Source organism: Podarcis tiliguerta (assembly GCF_965153285.1).
Source record: "Podarcis tiliguerta genome assembly, chromosome: 8".
NCBI lineage: Eukaryota > Metazoa > Chordata > Lepidosauria > Squamata > Lacertidae > Podarcis > Podarcis tiliguerta.
The window spans coordinates 40,702,703-40,719,689 of NC_139541.1; the positions used below are offsets into that span (position 1 = coordinate 40,702,703).

Here is a 16,987-nt window from a genome sequence, read left to right on the forward strand (position 1 = left end):
CTCCAACCGCGGGAAGAGGGGCTGATTTGGCTCTGACGTAGGAAGGGCGGGAGGAGGCGGACCCGGAGAAGCCCCGCCCCCGGTCCAAGAGGCTCGTCTGTAGCCGGGGCAACGGGTTATGTCGCCCTAGACATAAGAAAGGGTAAGAGCGGCCCTTCCGGTGCGCGGGATTTTCGGGCTCCTGAAAACCCATCCGGCTGCAATCCGAGCCGCTTTGGATAGAGAGCGCGGGACTCGCGTTTGCCCCTCTGTCGGCTGCAAGTCTCCTAGACCTTTTCAGTCTCCGGACCCGCCTTTAACCAAACATGCATTTGGGGACCAATCTTGTAATCGTTTACCACACATTTGCACAGCGGTGGTGCTGCTGTCGCGACCCATCTCGGATCAGGCCGTGACTCACAAGAGGGTCTCTACCCACCACCACTTGGACTAGATGATCCCCGCGGCCCCTTCCGACTCTACTTTGCCATGACCTATGGCTGGGGAACTTCCGGCCCAGCAGAGGATGGATGGACTACAATTCCCATCCTCGTCTCTGGCCACGCTGGCTGCTGGGAGCTGCGCTCTCTAACAGCACCTGGAGGACCGTGAATGTCCCCGCACAGCGCCCCATCCCTGCATTAGCCCCGTTCCCACCCATGATCTCGAGCTGCTTTCGCAGCTGTCTGAGGGAGCGGCACGCCCCTCCTCTTCTGAGGCGAAACTGCTAGTTCTGCCGCCTTCCGTTCCAGCTGTGCGGAAGTCCGGGATCTCCTTGCGCAGTTTCCTGTGGGCGGCTTTTACGTTCCCTCCTCCAGGCGGCTGCAATCCGGAAATCCCGCCTCCGCACAAGGACTCGGTCGGTCGGTCTAGGAGCCGCGCTGCTGCACATTCTATAACGACTCTATGGCGCGGGGAGAGGCCGTCGCAGCTGCCGTCGCGGGGCATTGTGGGGCGGGCAATGGCGGCGCCCGGCAAGCGGAGGGTCAGGCCTTGAAGCGGCGGCCGCGCGGCGGCGGAGGGTGAGGCTGAGGCGGGCAGGACTCTGCCCCCGTCTCTGTCCCGAAGGCGAAGCGAGGCCGGGCCAGCGGGTTGGGCGGCGCTGCTGCTGCTGCTTCCGCTGCCGCTTTCAGCGCGGTGTGTCGTCCAGTGGCAGCGCGTCCCGCGGGACTCTGAACGGCCGAGCAGCCCCTCCAGCAGCCCAATTTTCCCCGCCGCCGTTAGGCGCCACCCCCCTTGCCGCCCAGTCCCCCTCCCGCTCACTCGAGTGCCTCCTTGCTCCCCGCAGAGAGCCCTGCAATGGGGGACTCCCCGGCGGAAGAGGCGTCGCTGCACCGGCTGGAGGGCCTAGAGCCGGAGACGCAGGTCGGCGGCCTCCTGATCAAGAAGAAAAGCGCCGCCGAGGAGCAGCACGTCTTCAAGATCCCGGCGCCCCGCACCTCCCTGCTGGGTCTGGACCTCCTGGCCGCCCAGAAGCGCCGCGAGCGGGAGGAGAAGGACAACGGGGCTGAGGACCGAAAGAGGTCCCGGGTCTCCTCCTATAAGGACTGGGCTGAGGGCAAGGACGAGGGCGCTGCTGGCGAGGAAGAGGACGGCGACCCAGCTGGGCGCAGCAGCCGCAAGGACAGGTGAGGGGAGGGCTTGGGAAGCTGCTCTTTCTGCAACGATAGCTACTTCTTAGGGAAAAAAGCAAGAGCTGAATTTGTTGGGGTGAAAACTTCCCCAGTGGGTGATTACCCCACAGCTCAGCCCTCCTCTTCTTCCACTTTCCAGGCATTATCGCTCAGCTCGTGTGGAGACACCATCTCACACTGGAGGAGTCAGTGAGGAGTTTTGGGAGCGCAGCCGGCAGCGGGAAAGGGAACGTCGTGAGCATGGGGTTTATGCTTCCTCCAAGGAGGAAAAAGAGCGCAAGAGGGACCACGGCCGGGAGCGGGAACATGATCGCAAACGGGACCGAGGTAATTCCTGCTTATTAGTAGCTCCACCCCCCAGGACTGCCACTGGTCTTTTCACTGGGTGGGCCATGGTTGATCATAGGTTGCCTCCACAGATGAGCGGGACCGAAGTCGACGCAGCAGCAGTAGCCGCTCAGAGAGAGAGGCCTCCTCAGAGAGGAGCAGCAGTAGTCGGAAGAACGAACCAGAGAGTCCTCGTCACCGACCCAAAGGTGCCCTCTCTCTTTCTGCCCACTCCACCTGGATCATGGGGAGCGTCTGTAGATTGTTGCCTTCTTCTTCCTCTGTGTAGGGGGTTGGGTGAGCAACTGCTGGGCTATGCATGGCTGTGTCACATCTTCATGGCAATTGTGCTGGGACCCTGGGAGCAAAGGGTGCTGGGGTGGCAGAAGGGGGAGCAGTCCAAACCAACTGGTGGTTTCCTTCTTGTACCTAGATGCAGCTACACCTTCCCGCTCCAGCTGGGAGGAAGATGACAGTGGCTACAACAGTTCACGCCGCTCCCAGTGGGAGTCTCCCTCCCCCACGCCCTCCTACCGGGACTCAGAGAGAAGTCACCGGGGATCTGCCTCCCGGGATAGCGAACGGCGTGATCGTGACCGGTATGGAGGTGCAAATCAGACTTGGGGATGTGGGGATGAGGCTGATTGAAGAAGCCTGGCTGGAGCAAGCAGTCCTTGACCTCTGGGCTATTGCCTTGACTGTGTTTCTCCCGGCTGCTCTCACAGGTCTGTCAGGAGCAAGTACCCAGAGGACACCCCATTGCCAACGCCTTCATACAAATACAATGACTGGGCTGACCATCAAAGACACACTGGTGCAACACCTTGGCTCTCCAGAGGCAGAGGTTAGGGACTGGGAAAGCTGAAGTGGGGGAGGAGGACTCAGCAGTCCGGGGCCAGAATCAGGGCTTCATGATACGTTCCATTCTTAGGAAGGCGTGAAGATGGTGAGGATGGCATTGCATTTGAAACTGAGGAGGAGCGACAGCAGTGGGAAGATGACCAGCGGGTGAGTGTGCAGCACTCTTTAACAAATGATCCCAAACAAATGATCCTCACTAGGGTTATTTATCTTCATCTCATACCTTGGAAAGTGAGGGTGCCCAGAGTTGTTTGGCTCTCTCTTTGGGGAGAGCTGGAAGTGAAGGAGATGGGCTTGGTGGTTGTCACATGTGGGTGTTCTTGGGCTCAGGCCCTGTGTGGGTAATGGCTGTGTTTGGTGGCCATTGAAGGCTGCCTTTTCCAAAGTGCCAGCTCAGCTCCAGTGAGGTGTGTCATAATGAACAAGATTGGTGAGAGTGTGTCTCTGGCTTGCATTGCTGAAACTTTCTACTTGTCCCCCCCCCCCCCCCCAGCAAGCTGACAGGGACTGGTACATGATGGATGAGGGCTACGACGAGTTCCACAATCCCCTGGCTTCTTCATCAGAGGAATACGTGAGGAAGCGGGAACAGCACCTGCAGAAGCAAAAGCAGAAGCGCATCTCAGCTCAGCGTAGGCAGATAAATGAGGTAGGGGAGTGCTGGAGAGGGTGGCACCCAGTGGTGGCAAACACATGACCATTGTCACTGGAAGTGCTCCCTTAAAACTAAGAGGCTGCTGAGTGCCTGGCCTTGTTTTCTGCTTGGTAGGATAATGAGCGCTGGGAGACCAACCGCATGCTGACAAGCGGCGTGGTGCAGCGACTGGAGGTGGACGAGGACTTTGAGGAGGATAACGCTGCGAAGGTTCATCTTCTGGTTCACAACCTGGTGCCTCCCTTCCTGGATGGCCGCATTGTCTTCACGAAGCAGGTAGGCCAGACTCTAAACAAGTGGTGGCAGCAAATGGGGAGGGGGGAGTTGAAGTTGGGGCAGGGCTGTTCCTTGTGGATCACTTTTCTTGCTTCCTTCTAGCCTGAGCCCGTCATCCCCGTCAAGGATGCTACTTCCGACCTGGCGATCATCGCCCGCAAAGGCAGCCAGTTGGTGCGCAAGCATCGCGAACAGAAGGAGCGCAAAAAGGTACAGTCCGAGTTTCTGCTGGGTCTCTCTCTCTCTCTCTCTCTCTCTCTCTCTCTCTCTCTCTCCCCCCCCCCCCCCCCCCCTCTTCTTGTGGGCTTAATCTCCATTGAGTAAGGAAACTTGCCTGCTGTGGGCAAACTGTCTTTCCAAGCAGGAATGTAGCTTCAGCTGCTTGAGACTTTATTTTATGATTGAAAACGTTTCTATTCTACCCTTCCTCACAAAACAACAATAGTCAAGTCCAGAATTGTGCTGGTTTTGCAGGTGTCAATAAGTTGCAGCTTAGTGGCAAGTTGCAATTTAGTGTTGAGAGGAGGCAGCAGAGAGGCTGCATTTAACGGGCAGGTGTGGCTACCATTCAGAGCAGGGATGAGTGAACTATAGGACAACCCACACTGCTTGTAGCATGCCAAAGTCTGAATAGTTTTCATGGATCTCTCTCTCTCTCTCTCTCTCTCTGTGTGTGTGTGTGTGGGGGGTTACTGTCATTTCAGGCCCAGCACAAGCATTGGGAGTTGGCAGGCACCAAACTGGGGAACATCATGGGCATCAAGAAGGAGGAAGAGGAAGAGGGTCCCAACCAAAAATTGGCAGAGGATGGCACTGTGGATTACAGGTAGGGGCCTCGCCTGCTGCAGGATGACAGCAGCAAGTAGGGCTTCCAAGGGAGGATGGGCCGTGTGAGGCGATGACCACAACACCTGAACTCTCCTTTCAGGACAGAACAGAAATTTGCTGATCACATGAAGGAGAAGAGTGAAGCGAGCAGTGAGTTTGCCAAGAAGAAGTCAATTGTGGAGCAGAGGCAGTATCTGCCCATCTTTGCTGTGCAGCAGGAGCTGCTGACAGTCATTAGGTGAGACCTTTCCCCAGCCCCTTGTCCTCAGCCTCATCTTCTCTCTGCTTTACCGGGTGGGCAGAGACCTCAGGGTCCAGGCGAGGGGCCTAACTTTGGGGAGCTGGTGACAGAACCTGTCTCTTCTTCTTCTTGCAGGGACAACAGCATTGTGATTGTGGTGGGGGAGACAGGCAGCGGGAAAACCACACAATTGACACAGTATCTGCACGAGGACAGCTATACGGACTATGGCTTGATTGGCTGCACGCAGCCCCGCCGGGTGGCAGCGATGTCAGTGGCCAAGCGTGTCAGTGAGGAGATGAGCGTGAGCCTTGGTGAGGAGGTGAGCACAGAAGGGCAGAGGGGGGAGGGGGCCAGTAGGAAGCACCTGTATTGGCAGGGCTGGGGGGTGAGGGTGGGCAGGTTCTGGTTTGGCTCAGCTGCAGGTAAGATGGTCCCTCATCACTGTACCCGTGGCGTGATGTGCTCTGCTTGTTGTCTTTTGTTAAGTTCTTCTCACATATTTCTCTCCCTGCCCCCGATATCTCTCAGGTGGGTTATGCCATCCGCTTTGAGGATTGCACTTCAGAGAACACTGTGATCAAGTACATGACGGATGGGATCCTGCTGCGTGAGTCTTTGCGCGAAGCCGACCTTGACCATTATAGTGCTATTATTATGGATGAAGCGCATGAACGCTCTCTCAACACAGATGTGCTCTTCGGCCTCCTGCGTGAGGTCAGTACTTGCTTGGTGGGACTGTGGGTGGATTCACTTAGACCTCAGTTGCTTATACAGTGCAATGTCCCAGAAGGGGAGCCCTTGTTTGAGTCTTGTGGAGAAAAAAAGCCAAGAGAGTCTTTAGCACCTTTATTATGGCACAATAAGCTGTCATGGACTCATTTCACATCAGATGAATGAAGTGTTATCCTTGTGAGATGACCTTACCTCACTTGACTGCTTTGATGTATGGAATGGGCACTGTTACAGCTGCACAATACTCATTCCACACGTCTAAAGAATCAAATATTTTAGTGTGGCAGCACCTACAATTTGGAACTCTGTGCCTATTGGCATCCAGCAGGCACCTTTGCTGTACTCTTTTTGGGACCTGCTTAAAACATTTTTGTTTAGGCAAGCTTATCCAGACACGTATATTTTGTCATGTGTTACTCTCTTTTTGCTTTGCTGCTGATGTTAGTTGCCATTTAAATGTTTTACCTGCTTGTTCTTAATTATTTTTATTTCTCGTAAGCGTCTTGGAGGTTCTGTTGCAACCAAGCAGTATACAGTGGTACCTTGGAAGTTGAACGGAATCCGTTCCGGAAGTCCGTTCGACTTCCAAAATGTTTGGAAACCAAGGCGCAGCTTCCAATTGGCTGCAGGAAGCCACGGAAGTCACGTCAGACGTTCGGGTTCCAAAGAACGTTTGCAAACTGGAACACTCACTTCCAGGTTTGCGGCTTTTGGGAGCCAAAATGTTCGAATTGCAAGGTGTTTGGGATCCAAGGTTTGACTGTATAAGTTTTGTTAAATAAAAATAATAATTTAAAAATTCTGATCTACAGCTATAGTAGAAACACATGGTTTGCAAGGGAGGGGTGTTGTAAGCAGTGTGAAAATGAAGTGAAATACAGAAAAGGCAGTTGCAAGTACCTAATTAATTCACATTTATAATCCAATTAATACATAAAATGGGTTAAAAATGCTTTGTCTTGGTTCAGCCCAGGAGTTATAGTACTGGATCTTTTTGCCATTTGTGTTGAGACTGGCCTGTTTGTCCTATGTAGAATTCAGAAGGGCCTCTCTGGCAAGTGATGAACATGGATCACATTTTTTAAAACTGTTTTTTATTGAAAGATTTTCATGGATAACAGAGGTACATATAGCACCTCTGTTTTCAGTTCATAGAGGTTTTTTTTTTACAGTTCAGTTACATTTTGTGAGAGATACTGCTATCGTACGCATTGTGAGTTTGGGGTGGGGTGGGGAAGAGGTGAGGGAGAGAAGGGGGTAGTGTTATTTCCTTCTTTTGCAAAGTGTACATGTCGAGTTTTGTGTCGGCATCACATGGATAGGTTCTTTATCTATTCATTTATTTATTTTCATTGACGGTGCAGGAGATTGAGGAGCCCAGAGCATGGTTGGTTGCTTTAGGTTGGTTGCAGTGAATTTTGTTCATGTGTGTGAGGGGCTGGGCGTTGTTGGGTCAAATTAGCCATATCACTTTCTGGGCTGTCGGGGTGGGGTGGGGTTGTTGTCTTATTGGCCTGTGTATGTAATAAAGGGGAGCCACACCAGGATGAAGGCATCCAATTTTGTATGTCCCTGTGCTAATTTCAGTTTGTTGATTAGCTTTTCTAGTACAGCTGTTTCCCATACAGTTTGGTATCAGTGGTTCATGTTCACTCCTGACATGTCCCTCCAGTGTTTAGTTTTGATGCTCCTAGCTGCTGACAGTAGGTGGCTTATGAGACATAGATCACATCTGAAGTGAGCAGGTGAATGAATGCCTGATGTGGGTGATGTTTTCAGGCCTTGCCCTAGTAGTGTCAGAGCAGACATGGGGACAGAGTTGGCACTCTGAATAAAGGGACACAATTTTTACGTCATAAAAGCAATGTTCAAGAGTTGGTGGGAAATTGTTTTAGCCTCCCAAGACACAATTTATACATGACCTGAGAGTGACCCTTGTGGAGCGGAGAGAGGGAGCCTGTGATGTAAAGCTGCTGAATTGCAATATAGTAAGAGGTTTGCTGCTCTCACTTGCTGATGGAACTGAGACAAAGCCTGTCGTTTGTGCCCATTGCCCCTATGTCACTCAGGCAGCTCTTCTTGCCTTTCGTAACAAGGAAGCAGAGTTTTGAAACAGAGCACCATGCAGCCAAGTACAGTCCCTTTGGTACAAGAAGGAGTATTTCTCTTTGTTTCTCTCCATCTGAGAGGGGGATGAAATGGGCTACTTCTGCATCCAGTGTTTGGAAAGATATGCCGTGTGGTGCTTCTCCCTTGCTCTGAGGGTAGGTGAGTCTTTCCATCTTTCCTTTTGTGACACCTGCCCTCTTTTCCTCCTACAGGTTGTGGCCCGGCGCTCAGACCTGAAGCTGATTGTTACTTCAGCCACCATGGATGCAGAGAAGTTTGCTGCTTTCTTTGGGAATGTGCCCATTTTCCACATTCCAGGTCGCACCTTTCCTGTGGATGTCCTCTTTAGTAAGGTATGTAGAGATCAGGGGAGCAGGGATTTGTCTGCTTTTTACTTTCTGGGGGGGTTGTGGACCATGGCCGGGAGGGTGTGTTAAGTCTCTTACCTCTCTCTTTCAGACCCCGCAAGAAGACTATGTGGAAGCAGCCGTGAAACAGGCCTTGCAAGTCCACCTCTCAAGTGCCCCAGGAGATATTCTAATCTTCATGCCAGGCCAGGAGGACATTGAGGTGCATACTGTTGAGTGAAAGAACCCCTGAGTTGCCAGCCCTGCCCTCTCTCCTGCATGCAATTCACTCTCACCTTCCTTATCACAGGTCACATCGGAACAGATTGTGGAGCACCTGGAGGAACTGGAGAATGCACCTGCCCTGGCTGTCTTGCCTATCTACTCCCAGCTGCCATCTGATCTGCAGGCCAAGATTTTCCAGAAGGTATTGAACTGGGGTGTGTGTGGGTGTGTCAGAGAGAGAGAGAGAGAGAGAGATTTCCCTTCTGTGCTTGAAGAGCAGGGGCTGGTGTGTGTTTCTGTGGGGAGTAGAATTGCACCTGCCCCTAAGCTTGTTGCTTGATCTTTTGTTTTCTGCATTACATGAGTTAGAAGGCTTGGTTGGGAACTGCTGCTGTTCTTTGTGCGGGGGGCTTCTTGCCATGTGTGCTATCTTATAAGGCTATCTTATTTTGGATGTGTGCTGTTGTATCCCATCAAGGAAGTTTCAGGACTTTGTTCTGCTATGTTAGGTGTGAGCCCTGAAAGTTTGTATCGGGTCAGCCCAAGCACAAGGAGAGAGGTAGTGGAGTTGCAATGCATTTGCCAGTTTTCCCGAAGCAACATCGGTGTCTTGAGGCAACTGGTTCCAAAACATCATGGAAAGTAGAGTGCTATCAATTAACAGCCAGGAGCAGTTAGAACTGGAATTAGGCCCGGAACCTGGGCAGCTGCAGACTGGAGTCATGGAAGAGCAGGTCAAAGGCCGTAGAACAGAGTATTGAACATGCACCAAGGGAGTGAAAAGAACAGGTGAACTACCTGAATGAAACCAGACTTGGAAGAGTCTTGCAGACAGTGGGGCATCAGCACCCAGTATTACGCACCAGTGGATAAGACCAGGCAGGAGACTTTGACCCTTGGCTGGTGCTGACCTGAGAGGCTTGCTAAAGTGGAGAGCTAGAGAGTTCAAAGCGTTTAGCTCAAAGAGCTTCCCTTGGCCTGGGAGGAGATGGAAGTTACCTTCTGCAATTGACCACCTGTGTTTCTGGCAGGCACCAGATGGCGTTCGGAAGTGCATTGTGGCCACCAACATTGCAGAGACCTCGCTGACGGTGGACGGGATCATGTTTGTGATTGACTCTGGCTACTGCAAGCTGAAGGTGAAGCGGGTTGGGTTGTGCAGAGCCCCGGAGCCTGCAGGTTTAGGCTGAAACCGTGGCTCATCTTCCCTCTTTTGCCCCAGGTCTTCAACCCACGAATTGGCATGGATGCATTGCAGATCTACCCAATCAGCCAGGCCAACGCAAACCAGCGCTCGGGCCGAGCTGGAAGGACGGGCCCAGGTCAGTGTTTCAGGTAGGAACTGTGTGTTTGAGCAATCCCTCCTGCCAACGTTGGGTGGGAGCTTCAGGGGTGTGTCTTTGACTACGGAAGTTAACTTTGCTGGGGTGGCAGCTCTCCCAGGGCTGTCCCCATCTGAGCAGCTGTTTTCTCTCCTGGACAGGCTGTACACCCAGAGTGCATACAAGAATGAACTACTGACAACCACAGTCCCAGAGATTCAGCGCACCAACTTGGCCAATGTAGTGTTGCTCCTCAAGTCCTTGGGTGTGCAGGACCTGCTGCAGTTCCACTTCATGGACCCCCCTCCTGAAGACAATATGCTAAACTCCATGTACCAGTTGTGGATCCTTGGGGCACTAGACAACACAGGTAGAGGGTGCAACCTGGTGAGGTGATGTGGTGTGGCATACCTGGGAGGCCTGTCTCTTTTTTAGAAAAAATAATTTTTATTGATTTTAACATATAAATTATAAAATGTACCACAAAACTTATCACTTATACAATCTTTTTAGACTTCCATCAGCACCTCTGATGATCCACCGTTTTAACCACTTACGCATTTCTTAACTTTATATTGCCTTTACATGTCTTAACAAATCATCCTTCCCCTTCTCCATTTTTGCAATACTTCCAATGCTCCTCCTCACAAAACTTATTGCAAACCTACAAACATCGTCTGATCTTCACAAATACTTTTCAAATAGTCCATAAATTTACTCCAGTCTTCCGTGAATTTCTGGTCCCGCTGGTTTCGAATCCTTCCTGTTAGTTTATCTAGTTCTGCATAGTCCATTAACTTCATCCTCCATTCTTCAATCGTTGGTAATTCTTCTCACTTCTATTTTTGGGCCAGTAATATTCTTGCTGCTGTTATTGCATATAAAAAGAGCTTACATTCCTTTCTATTTATATCACTTACCTGGGAGGCCTGTCTCATTAGTGCTGCCTTCCCTTTAGGTGGGTTGACATCCACGGGGCGTCTGATGGTCGAGTTTCCCCTTGATCCGGCTCTCTCCAAGATGCTGATCGTTTCCTGTGACATGGGCTGCAGCTCAGAGATCCTGCTGATTGTCTCCATGCTCTCTGTTCCAGCCATTTTCTACCGGCCCAAGGTGAGCCTGATCTCAAAGCGGGGAAGGGGCTGGGCAGTACCTGGGACCTTAGCAACCGCCAGGCTGCATTGCCACCTCCTTCCCTCCTCCTCTCTTCACCTTCCTGTTGCCTTCCCTGCAGGGCCGGGAGGAAGAGAGTGACCAGGTGCGGGAGAAGTTTGCTGTTCCTGAGAGTGATCACTTGACTTACCTGAACGTTTACCTGCAATGGAAGAACAACAGCTACTCTACACTTTGGTGCAACGAGCACTTTATCCATGCCAAGGCCATGCGCAAGGTGCCTGCTGGGAGAGGGGGAAAGTGGGTTGGGCAAGGACCTGAAGGGGGCTGTGGGCTCCAGGCTTGACGGCTCTTGCTGCTCTTCCAGGTGCGAGAGGTGCGAGCACAGCTGAAGGACATTATGGTGCAGCAACGCATGAGCCTTGCATCCTGTGGCACTGACTGGGATATTGTTCGCAAGTGCATCTGTGCTGCCTACTTTCACCAGGCTGCCAAACTGAAGGTGAGCAAGAACTTGCACCGGGGTGTGTTTTGGGTTGGGTTTTGTAAGGGAGTGGGTAGGTAGACAAGTGAGTGGGTATAAGGAACATCATGCTCCCTGTTGCAAACAATGGTGCTACCCAGAGGAGTTTTTAAATCTGTGCTTCAAAGCCAACCCCCCACCCCATTTATCTTCCCTCTTGGTTCTACCCGAGTTCAGCTTCAGTACCTCTTCCTGTAATCAGTCACTCCTGCTATGGATTTGATGTAGGGACTCCTAAGAGCCAATCTTCTGCTCCAGCCCACAAGGCATCCCTGGCCATGCTATCCCTTTCCTTATTCCTGTATAGTGATCTCACTACTTATAGCCCCTTCTAGCTCAGCAGTGGTTTCTCCCTTTTCTAGCTGGGTTTCTGTCCTTTGAAAGGCTGCTTCTTGATTGTCTAGAGCAGCGGTGGGGGGAAACCACCAGTCTGATTCAGACCAGCAAAGAAGTCTAGCCTTTCACACTTTTCATTAGGAGGTTTGGAATCCTCCTTTTACTATTGTGCCCCTAACCCTTTTAAAGCCCTTTCCCCTTTCCTTCTGCTTCATTCCCCCCGCCCCGACCTGGTTCTGTCATTTATAAGATGCTTGGGAGGGGGGCAGCATCTTCATGGTAGAGTGCCTTTTTTGATGGAGATGCTCCTTGGCTCACTCCCCAGCAAACACGAATCAGGTAGCAGGTGGTGTGAAATATCTTTTAGGGAGGATAAAGGTATATGTTATGAAGGCTAACACTCCCACCAGCATCGGAGGTGGTTTGCCACAGACTCATTGTTGCTGGAACTGTGAGTGGGAGGAGTTGGTGTTGTGCTTGGGTCCCACTTCCAATCTGGTCAGCCCCTATGAGAACAGGATGCTGAACTACCTAAGCACCCTTGGGCTGATTCAGCTGCCTCAATTGTGCCAGGGCAGAGCCTGTGGGTGGTTGTGCTGGGACTGTGCTGACCATGCTCCTTCTTTGCTTCAGGGGATTGGCGAGTATGTCAATGTCCGCACTGGAATGCCCTGCCACCTGCACCCAACCAGCTCGCTCTTCGGCATGGGCTACACACCTGATTACATCGTCTACCATGAGCTTGTAATGACCACTAAGGTGAGTTTGTGTGTGTGAGGGGCTGCCTGTAACGGCGTTAGCTCTGCTGTGGTCTTTCTTTCCTAGTCATTGGAGGGGGCGTGTCTCTCAGCTTCCCCATGGGCTGACCAACCCTCCTGTCTATCCCCCTACAGGAGTACATGCAGTGTGTCACTGCAGTGGATGGTGAATGGCTGGCTGAATTGGGACCCATGTTCTACAGCATCAAACACGCTGGCAAGTCTCGCCAGGTAAGGGATTTGAGCTGGAGCTGCTGGTGTCTGCAGAACCAGTCCTCCTGTTTTGTAGCTGCTCTCAAGGTTGGTGTTTTTTTTCTGCTGCTGTAATGCTGAGGAGCAGACTGAGCTTGGCTCCCTCCTTCCTTAAGTAGTGGAAGGGGTGAAGAGCTTTCAAGGGGGCTGTTCCTCTGTGTGCCCATAGCTAAACTTGTCTTGTATTGCAGGGAGGGGCAAAAGGCATATTGTGGCTTCCCTAAGGCTGCCTGGCCAATTTCCGCAAAGGAGCACTGACCTTAAGTCTAATCCAGGAAAGCATATCATGGGCTCTCCTAACTCAGGCTAGCGTAGCTGTTCCTTAAGTGCTGGGGTATCCTGAGTGTGCACTCTTGCTTTGTCAATTTGAAACATATTCCAGTAAAAAAGAGTGCTACGTCGGAAGGGTGAGGTCAGCTCCTGCCTGCTTCAGTTGCATTCAGTCTGCTTGCTCTGCCCCAGGAGAGCCGCCGAAGGGCCAAAGAGGAAGCTTCAGCCATGGAGGAGGAGATGGCTCTGGCCGAAGAGCAGCTGCGTGCCCGCCGAGAGGAGCAAGAGCGCCGCAACCCAGTGGGCAGCGTCAGGTATGCTTCTTTCAGTAGGGGTGGGTAAAGAGGAGGGTGCGTGGTTGGGCCAAGCAGTGTGAGTCTGACATCTCCTTCCTCCCCTCCCTGTAGGTCCACCAAGATCTACACGCCAGGACGCAAGGAGCAAGGCCAGCCTGCCACCCCACGCCACACACCAGCTCGCTTTGGTCTGTAACCCCTGCCCTCCCAGCTCTGTACAGAAGACCCTGCTGTGCTTAGTTGGGCAGAGCCCACCTTGGATGGACATGGAAAAAATAATTTTATTGTTTATATAAATGTTGCTGCTTCCTGACCTGATTTTGAGCAGTTGCTTTTGTTTGGCCTCTTCCTTGGTGCAAGGTTGGGGGTGAGGCTGGAGCAAGGTGTGTTTGGGGTGTACCTGTGGGGAGCCCTGTCCTCCCTCAGCCCACCCTGCTTTCTGCCACCTGCCTCCCTTTTGCCTTATACACGCTCACAGCACAACGTGTGGTTTTTTGGGGAAAGTGGCTCAGCACTTCCCCATTTATTAGCTTAGTATCTGCACAAGTTCTTTTTTTCTTTCTTTCTTCTTCTGCGTAAGAAGTCACATGATTAGTCGATCGGCCGGTCCCTGTCCAAATATTCACTGGAGCCTGGCGCGGCAGGCACCAAGGTGTGTCCTCTGCTGGGCAGGGAGGGGGCCAGCGTGTGTGGCGAAGAATAGGTATCCAGCAGCCGTGGTGGGGCTAGGACAGGTTCCACTTTGTAGCCAGCACTTTGCTTTGTTTCCGGCTCAAGCAGTGAGAGCTGCAAATGGTAATAATGATGATGATTTGGGGTGGGGGGAGGAGGTACAGCAGGAATGGCTTTCTACATCCATGCTTGACTAACAATCAGTTTGCTCAGGGAATCTCTACGGGAGACTGAAAATAAGATAGCATCTATTTGAATGCTATTACTTCATTTTAGACTATTGTACACAGCATTGGTCCTCTTAAGAAAGGGCATGTTTGCACCCACCATAAATGATTGAAAGGGAGTGGAAATGGCTTCTGTACACCCAAGGACTAAAGTCAATTCTAGACATAATGTTGGATAAAGCGTTTATTTAAATACTTTCCCCTCCAATATTGGTATGTAACTCCATTAGAGGTCAGTTGGGGAACTGTGGCCTGGCCTCTGCTACCGGCCCCTGGCTTTAAGCATGTGGCCCTCTGGATGATGATAGATTCCATCAGCCCCAGCCACTATTGCCAGGAGTGAGGGGAGCCAGAACTTCACAATAGCTACAAGCTCCCCACCCTTGCAGGAAAGCTGTGGGGCTGGGGCGGGGGGGGGGGGTGTATTTGCCCAGGGCCCATCTCACTGGCTGCTGGAAAAAGATTGCTGTATAACAGAACTCCGTAGCCTATACCAGGCAGTTCCTTACAGAGGCTTTATCACACTGCTTTTGCAGGCTTTCCAGAGGTTTCTGGTGCTTTGTGTAGGGTGCTATGATGCCCCAGCCTGCATGTGTGAGCCGAGAAAATAACTTTTTAAGCCAAGCTTGTGCAAAGTGCCTTCCTGCCATCAGAGACATCCTACCTTGCCTCAAAAGATTGGTCCAGGCAGTCCCTGGCTTGGAAGTTAACTCACGTCACTGAAGGAGGTTGTGAGTCAGCAAGTCCCCTGAAGGCAGGGAAGCTCCTTGGTGCTGGCATTGTCCAAGGAGAGGAGTGGGGGAGAACAGAAGCACTTACTCATCCGATGGGAACGTAGGCCAAGGCTGTGGTAGTACAGCACCTGGGTCCAAATCACTGCTGTGAAAAGCCTGCAACCAGAAAGAGGAGACTTTGTGTGTGTGTTATTTCCCTTAAGATTTCATTAAGGCTTTTTTTTGTACTACAATACAATACAAAATGAACAAAAACGAAAAGAGAAAGAATAATCTCAATAATGTCCCAGAGTAGAAGGCAAGGAAAACAAAAGGAAAAAAGAGGAAGGAATATAAAAGGAAAAGAGATGTGAAAGGGACTTTTGATTTTCTGTCTCTGCCAGCTCAGGATGTCCATGGCTTCATTCCATTCCTTCAACATCATAACTCGTGCCATTTGGGAGTTTCATTCCTCCAGACACTGGTGCAAAGGACTTCTCATTTCATTTCATTATCTTATTTCATTTCATTATCTGCTACCTCCAACTCTACTATTTCACTCTCCTGTTCTGGAAATCCTTTTTTGATATTGTTCTCCAAAGTCTCTGTGCCCTCTTTAATACCATTTTCCATTTCATCCTTCTCTGGTCCATTTTCCTTCACCATTTCATCAATCTCAGCTCTGATCTCTCTTAACTGCTCATCCAATAATTGCTGTAAGATGGCGACAGTCAATGGAGTGTCCAACAATGTATTTGCCATACTGAGTGTTCTTAATCTTATTAACAGTTCAATACGCATCTTAAAAACTTAAGACCTTAAGGTCTTCACAGCATTCCTTATCAAACCACATTTCTTTCCCACAGTGACATAGAAAAAATACTTTCAGATTGAAGTCAACAGTTTTGTCAAAAAAACAGAATTTAAAATAAAAGATTTCTAACAATCTGAACACCCTTGATTGTTAAATGATAAACTCTTCTTAAGAAGGTAGCTCACACACCAGATGTAAATTTCAACTGGCAGACAGAGAACCTCTCAGTTGTAATTTATAGCAGTCTTGAAGGTAATTGGAGAAAGGGAGGCTTTGCTGACCTTATGCCCTGAGGGTGTTATGTGGTTTGGGGGCAGAATGAAAATTCTTCTCTAAGTCACTCACCTCCATCTGGGTTCTCAGCTGCTCAGTCTCCAGACATGGAAAGCAGCTTTTCTTTTTCACACTATTTTTCCAAAATAAATTCAATAGCTAAGATTTATGGCTTTGGCTATCATGAATCACTACGTAATCATCTCTGTTGGTGAACCATCCGCTGTTCCTCCTTCGGCAGTCCGAGGATCTGTGTTTTCAAGGAGTGGATTTGCCCAACACACAGGCTCTGTGGTCACTACCAGGCACTCATTGTGGGTTGGATGCTGAAAGCCGACTTCTCTGTGCTCTTGTTGCTGAACTGCAAAAGCCTCCACAACAGCACTTGTTCAATGCCTTCTCATTAAATGATGTGGGTGGTCTGGGGAATCCTTGGGGTTGTCCCATCTTCTGCCATGTCTCCTGTTATGGCAATATTGGCCCACTCTGCATTTGTTGGTTTAGGGTTCCAGAAGTACTTTACTTCAAATAATGCCTGCCTGCCTTGCAGGCTCACAGAACACCTTGCCACTCACTCATTACTTTTCCTGCTGGGAAACTGAGGCAGCCTACTGAGAGTGCCTCAGGGTGTCACTCTCTGCCATCTGGACCCCTGGGATTATTGGCCCTTCACTACCAAGCCTTCCACTCACCTTGAGGCGCTCACACTCAATACGCCGCTCATCCACTTCACTTTTCAAGCGTTTATTCTCTTGCTGGAGTCTCTCCATTAGCCCATGGAGGTGGCTGTGGAAAGAAACTGCCTTAACAAAGGCGAACAAACAGCCATGCAGCAGCCTTTGGACTTAACACATGTGGATAACAGGACAAGGAAAGGAGGAGCGCCTGAATTTTAAAAACACCTCTTGTCCTGCACAATATTTGGAGATATGGGGTGGAGGCAGGGGAAGTTGGAACCAGCAGGTGAGCCTACTGCCCACCCCTTGAGGAAGGGCAGAAGTGTGGGAGGCCTGGAGGAGGCTCCACCCCCCCCCGCGCGTGTCCGCCTGCTGCACTTACTCCCTCTCGCCCGTCAGCTGAGCAATTTGCTTGATCTGGTCCCGGATCTTGTCGCCCAACTTCTCATTCACCTGCCTGCAACGAGACACCAGTTGGGAGGAAGTAACAAGGGGCAAGGAAAGGTGGTAAGCAGTACTGCTAG

At 51.1% G+C, this 16,987-nt stretch overlaps 2 protein-coding genes across 16 annotated transcripts in view; one reads left to right on the forward strand and one right to left on the reverse strand.

Annotated features, from left to right (window-relative positions):
* The first annotated feature begins 63 nt into the window (after positions 1-63).
* On the forward strand, positions 64-13,400 carry DHX38 (DEAH-box helicase 38). 3 transcript variants are annotated; one of them, XM_083452418.1, is made up of 27 exons: positions 64-142; positions 1,268-1,607; positions 1,753-1,940; positions 2,033-2,149; positions 2,374-2,539; positions 2,666-2,784; positions 2,872-2,948; positions 3,295-3,450; positions 3,571-3,732; positions 3,835-3,942; positions 4,437-4,558; positions 4,661-4,798; positions 4,937-5,123; positions 5,333-5,518; positions 7,858-7,998; positions 8,105-8,215; positions 8,303-8,419; positions 9,249-9,356; positions 9,440-9,552; positions 9,701-9,909; positions 10,498-10,652; positions 10,774-10,929; positions 11,020-11,154; positions 12,145-12,270; positions 12,405-12,500; positions 12,984-13,105; positions 13,199-13,400. In XM_083452418.1, exons 2-27 carry the CDS (start codon positions 1,279-1,281, stop codon positions 13,281-13,283), a joined length of 3,729 nt encoding a protein of 1,242 aa, XP_083308544.1. In that variant the 5' UTR covers positions 64-142; positions 1,268-1,278; the 3' UTR covers positions 13,284-13,400. The 3 variants fall into 3 exon arrangements, 2 of the variants coding, with proteins under 2 accessions (XP_083308544.1, XP_083308543.1); XM_083452417.1 differs by lacking the exon at positions 64-142 and adding an exon at positions 873-1,001; XR_014514242.1 differs by lacking the exon at positions 64-142 and adding an exon at positions 885-1,001 and having other exon boundaries at positions 12,904-13,105.
* Positions 13,401-13,574: 174 nt separating this feature from the next.
* PMFBP1 (polyamine modulated factor 1 binding protein 1) overlaps positions 13,575-16,987 on the reverse strand; it is a 79,943-nt gene continuing 76,530 nt past the window's right edge. For 12 of the 13 annotated variants that reach the window (XR_014514240.1, XR_014514241.1, XM_083452387.1 and 9 more), the window contains 4 exons: positions 16,846-16,920; positions 16,479-16,572; positions 14,806-14,876; positions 13,575-13,873 (listed from right to left, as the gene is read on the reverse strand). Coding sequence is in view for 11 of the 13 variants with exons in the window: in XM_083452387.1 (XP_083308513.1) it covers positions 13,813-13,873; positions 14,806-14,876; positions 16,479-16,572; positions 16,846-16,920 (301 nt within the window). In the remaining 2 variants the exon portion in view is untranslated. Of the gene's footprint in view, positions 13,874-14,805; positions 14,877-16,478; positions 16,573-16,603; positions 16,807-16,841; positions 16,921-16,987 lie in introns of those variants that run through there. The other variant, XM_083452388.1, reaches the window with a different exon arrangement.

Bases quoted from the DNA above. Each gene is read 5' to 3' on its own strand.
- DHX38 (XM_083452418.1), top strand. From the start codon at position 1,279: ATGGGGGACTCCCCGGCGGAAGAGGCGTCGCTGCACCGGCTGGAGGGC. The intron at 3,733-3,834 runs GTAGGCCAGACT...GCTTCCTTCTAG, and splicing joins GCATTGTCTTCACGAAGCAG to CCTGAGCCCGTCATCCCCGT. The intron at 12,501-12,983 runs GTAAGGGATTTG...GCTCTGCCCCAG, and splicing joins ACGCTGGCAAGTCTCGCCAG to GAGAGCCGCCGAAGGGCCAA.